This window comes from Microtus ochrogaster, chromosome 18, assembly GCF_000317375.1.
Source record: "Microtus ochrogaster isolate Prairie Vole_2 chromosome 18, MicOch1.0, whole genome shotgun sequence".
Classification (NCBI taxonomy): Eukaryota; Metazoa; Chordata; class Mammalia; order Rodentia; family Cricetidae; genus Microtus; species Microtus ochrogaster.
The window spans coordinates 68,720,261-68,725,623 of NC_022020.1; the positions used below are offsets into that span (position 1 = coordinate 68,720,261).

General features: G+C 38.9%; 1 protein-coding gene across 3 annotated transcripts in view; it reads left to right on the forward strand.

Moving 5' to 3' along the window:
- Neto1 (neuropilin and tolloid like 1) overlaps nucleotides 1-5,363 on the forward strand; it is a 103,065-nt gene that overhangs the window by 66,691 nt on the left and 31,011 nt on the right. For all 3 annotated transcript variants that reach the window (XM_013349557.2, XM_005356338.3, XM_013349559.2), the window contains exon 7: nucleotides 3,579-3,807. In XM_013349557.2, the coding sequence (XP_013205011.1) occupies nucleotides 3,579-3,807 (229 nt within the window). The remainder of the gene's footprint in view (nucleotides 1-3,578; nucleotides 3,808-5,363) is intronic.

Consider the following 5,363-nt stretch of genomic DNA (forward strand, 5'->3'; position numbering starts at 1 on the left):
TCTTGAGTTCTCAGTAGTCCTCATTGTCCGCTATGTAAGTCCGGTTTTATCCCATGCTTTTTCAGACCCAGGCTAGCTGGTCTTGGTGAATTCCCGAAGGATCATCCCCATTGTCTCAGTGTGTCCCCCAACTGGAAAATACAAAGACAAACATACTGGATTTTCTTAATTGACTCGATCTTGCTTAGAACTTATATAGGCCTCTGCTGCTGTGCGTTCATGTATACAAGGGCCATGCCATGTACAGAGAACAGATTTCCCATTACTCTTCTGAACCCTATAGCTCAGATACTCTACCTGCCCCTTTCTGCAATGCTTCCTGAACCTGGAAGGGGGTTGGGGGTGTACGGATGATTTTTCAATGACCGAGCACTTACAGAGACATTTAGCGCTTGGAACAGAAATGTTACTTAATTGGCCATTATCCACAGCAACAAGAAACTTCTTTGACCAAGGTGGGGGGGAAGAAGTACCACAGATCTACATATACAAATATTTAAAAGGCAGCTTGACATGATTATTTGGAGAAAAGGAAAACCCAACATATAATGGTGCTATTGGTTCTCTTAAACCCCTGGGTACCTAATCCTGGACTGACATTGTGTCCCTGTGCTTATTTTGGCAACCAAACTGAGCCTGCCATATTCTTTTCTTGAGTATCCAATGTTTTCTTCCTTCCTTGTTCCCTTCTGTTAGATAACACCACAACCCACCTGGTTTTTAAACTTGAAATGAAGGTACAGTTTTCCAAAGTTCCCTTTGTCTGACTTGTCTCAATAACAACCTTTTAGCTAATCAGCCCTCACATCTGGAGAGTAACTTTCTAACTCGTCACACTTTTATACAAGTTCTGTCCCCACTAAACCACCTTGGCCGTGTAGGCAGAGGAGGCCTTTTGCAAAAAAACAAAGTGACAGGACTTGGAAAACTGGGAAGAGGAAGTAGTTAAGAACGTCTTCCAGACTTTTCCCTGAACACTTAAATACAATATATCCCCAGAAAAGAAAGCAGAAGAGGACCGAACTTTTAGAGAAAGATTCCCTGCCCTCCTTTGGCTAGCAGGATCTTCAGAAACCCAAGCACTTTTTTTTAAAACAGTTGTGCTATCCCCAAACAAAAACAAAACAAAATTATACTTTCTTAAGCTGGACATTTCTAGAATACTGTAGACAATTTCAGACATTTATTATGTTGGGGACAATAAGCTCCACATGGATGATGAGAGTAGTAGTTAATATTTTTTTGTGAAATAACATAAAGCAATGACATGGACATGGTAACAGAGGGTGCTTCTTTTAACTATGTGTTGTATTGGTATTGATATGGCAGCTAACTTAAAATTCATCCAGGGTATCTGGAAAGTTACAGAAGTCCTACATATGAAGACTTTGTTGTATGAAAATCAGAGTAAAACTCCAGTTCTCAATAGTTGTTCAATTTCACTCATATCCTCATAACTCTTTGTTTGTTTTTCCCTCTCAAAGTTTTGTCATGGTGATCTGGTGTGAGTTACCACAGCTCATTTCCAGCTCACATGGGTATAAAATATATTGTCATATACTTTATATACTTTAGATCTCAGTCATAGTTTTTTGAGAGTTATGTTAAACAATTCTTACTGTTGACGGTAACCTGCGTGCATAATCATTATTTATACCACTCAAAAAATGCCGGTTGTATGGACAGCCCATAAATATATGATGAATGCTGAGCAAATGAAATGAATAAAGAAAATGGAAGTTGTAGTTAGTTGAATAGAGAAGAAGTGTCATGGGAAGCGTACTTTAAAATATGTTCAATTCTAATGGAGCATGAAGGGTGTGAAGAAAAAGGCTACGGTGGGAGGTTGTTTTCTGGGGATGTAGTAACTGAACTCAGCCTTGAGACACACTGGGAAGAAGTTGCTACAGTAAGGGACCAGTTCCTCCAAGGGAAGACTTGCTGCTCCTGCAGCACAGAACTTGGGGTTTGGAGAAAGAAACACAGTCCTGGAAGGAAAAGGGAAGACGTTGGCCTGAGCAAGGCTCCTCAATGTTTGTACTGCACCTCAGGTGAGGGCTTGAGGTGGAGGCGTGGGATCACCAAATTTGTACTCTAAAGTGTTATGTTTACCTGGAGAGACTTGGAAGACATGACAGAGACTGAACCTGACAGGCACACAGATTGTTTAGGAGGTTGCTAAAATATCTTGTTTTAGGAGACAAGGCATACAACCGATTTGTAAGAGACTCTACAGGGTCCAATGCCTATTTTCTAATAACACACAAGGGCAATAATATATTTGTATTTAACTGAAATAGTGAAATTTTAAACTTAGAATAGAATAGACATTCCCAGATATGTAGAGAAAGTTGCCCCACACATTCCATAGCTTTTGAAATAACAACAAAAATGAATATAGAAAGACGAACGTGAACTTAAAATAAATGTACACCTTTGTATGCATGAAGTAAGTCTAATTTAAAAAGAATAGCGTATAGATGCTCATGATTAAAAAAAAATAAAATGTAAACAAATAACTGGTGTGTTCAAAGGAGGTCAGTTTTATTCATATATCATTCTTATTGCACATTCACTAATTTGTTTCACTTCCTTTTTGTGCATATAATCCATAGTTTCACGTTCTATCTTGCTGTCGTGATTTACCACACGTTGTGAGAGCTTCATTCCTGACTTACTGTTATTTAAATTGTGGCTGTGAAACTGTGGATATTGCTGAGTGGGTGGATTGAAGAACCAACAAGTCTTGTAGTCTGATTCCTACTGGAACCAATCCCTAGTGGTTCTGAATACACTTGGAGGAGTCAGACAGTGTCACTTCACCGTGAACCATCTTTGAGGAAGAGTGTGAACAGTGGGGCCAAAGGCTTCACGTCTCACTTGTTAATTACCCTCTTGAGTTGTCACATCTGAGTACATTTGCATACGATTCACAAAACAGTCGGGAGCATTTAATGATGACATAGGAATTGGTGTCAATGCACATTGTATTCCTTAAATGCTAATTTAACTTTTATTTGTGTAGATTTAGTTAAGTGGCCTGATTTTAAGTATGATGAAAATAGCTAGGCTGGCGTTTTAAAATGTTTTGGTATGCTACACCACAACACTGAACACTTGTGATCTAAACAGGCTGAAATCAAAAGCTGTCTTTCACTGTTTTAATGTAAATTGTCCTTTATATAAAATTTTTCAAAACAAAACAAGAAGGCGCTTGAACAAGAGTTCATAAAGAAATATTTAAAGTACTTCCGTATATAAAGCTAAGCAGTGTATAAGTTTTGAAAGCTAATATCTGATTTCTGATACATCACGGGATGACATCAGATCATCTGAAGAAAAAAATACTTAGCTAAAGGAAATAGTGCATTTAAGCTTTTTTTAATAGCATACTAAGACTTGAAAAGAAATATTAAAGATAATTTGCTTTGCACGAGTTTGTTGCCTGTGGCCCACACGGGGAAATAATGGGGTTGATTGCAATCACGGCTGTCTTGTGAGGCTGGAAAGAAAGAAGGAGCTCCTAGCTTTGCTCTGAATTTGTGAAAGAAACAGATTGTTTTGTCTTTGTTTTACAGATTTACTTACGTTTCTTGGACTATGAGATGCAGAATTCAAATGAGTGCAAAAGGAACTTCGTGGCCGTGTACGATGGAAGCAGCTCGGTGGAGGACTTGAAGGCCAAGTTCTGCAGCACGGTGGCTAACGACGTGATGCTGCGCACAGGTCTGGGGGTGATCCGCATGTGGGCGGACGAGGGCAGCCGCAACAGCAGGTTTCAGATGCTCTTCACCTCCTTTCAAGAACGTAAGGCTCCTTTCCTTGACTGCTTGTCCTTCAGAAGTGTCACAGGCTGCAAGGCTCCTTTGCTGCTAATGGGGTTTTCTTCATGCAGCTTGGGCACAGTGGGGCGTTTCCTAATAAGTGGCTAAAACCAGTGAGGTTCCTTTCCCCTCATTCTGATGCAGTGGGAGCTACATATCACATTCTGAGTATTTATTTCCGTATATCCATCAGAGCCTCGCTTGAACGAGTGCACGCTCTTCCACTGGGAAATGATGGATTTTGTTTGCCTTCGGTTTAGCTCTTCCCAAGAATATGGCGGTGATGCTGCGGCTTCTGATGAAGCTTGAGTTTAAACATCGTTTTCTCAAAACGCCATAAAATGTTTGATATGTTGGCTTTAATAAGTTTCTGGTGCAGTCTCATTTAATCGGGACAGGCTCGCTACTGCAGAGCTACAGTTAAAGGGAAGAGAGGAGTGCTTGGGAAGAGGAAAATCAGACGATGTTTAAGTGATATAATATTTAAAGTTACTGCAAAGTATATGTTTGCTTTTTAATTTTTAATTTTGAAAACTGCAGTTTAATGAATAATGAGCTGTCTGAATTGAAATATTACGACATTCTTTGGAAACATAGGCTATTTCATGGTACACAAATATAAGCAAATGAAAAATGCCAAGAAATTGAGTTTTAAATGGGAAAAGCCTCATATTTTGAAGCTGTGCATTTTGTTTGAATAGAGAAGAGAGAAAAAGAGTTCAGAGCCTTCTAAGACATCTCTTGTTATAAACAGCACTGGGTCCCCAGATTTTTAGGGGCAGAATTGTGAAAAGTTTTAGATAATTATTTTATAAAACACACAGTTACTTTTGACTTTAAATTCCTGTCTAGTTATGCAGCTGGTGTATTCTGTATCACCAGAAACCTTGAAGGTCACTTGATCTTTCTAAATCGTACCATGGACTTTGACTTAGATTCTGTGCCCAGCTGTGGATTGTTTATGCATGGGGAAGGCTCTGACTTCTTCTCAGTGGTTGACTGAAATGCTGGAGGTCTTGGATCTTTATTTCATGGTGTTATTTAAAAAATAATCTCATATTTTCTAGACTAGAATATGGGAAATTTTTAGTGCAATTTTTGGGGCTCGTGTCACATGACTCAGTAACATTTAGGACAGTGCTCCTTCTAGAGTCTTCTGTTTAAAAGTGTTAACAGCAATTTATATACCTTGTGGAATACAGTTTGGATGAGATCTATCATCTTAGAAATTGTGTTTACTATATGTTATTTACATAACACATTATACATTTGCCATATGTAACATGATACTTTGAAGAATATAAGGATGACGGAACTGTTGCACCTAGTCAATGATGATATATTTTTCTCTTGTAAAATGCTGAGAAATTTGGATCGTAAGAGCTCAATCCAGTGCTCCTATTTGGGTCTCTATCTCTATCTCGATCAATTGCCAGATAAAGGTTCTAAGATGATATGCAAGATATTCATCAGTATGGCTATAGGATAGGGTCATTTCAGGTTCCCTCCCCTCAGTTGCCCAAGGTACTATCTGGGGAC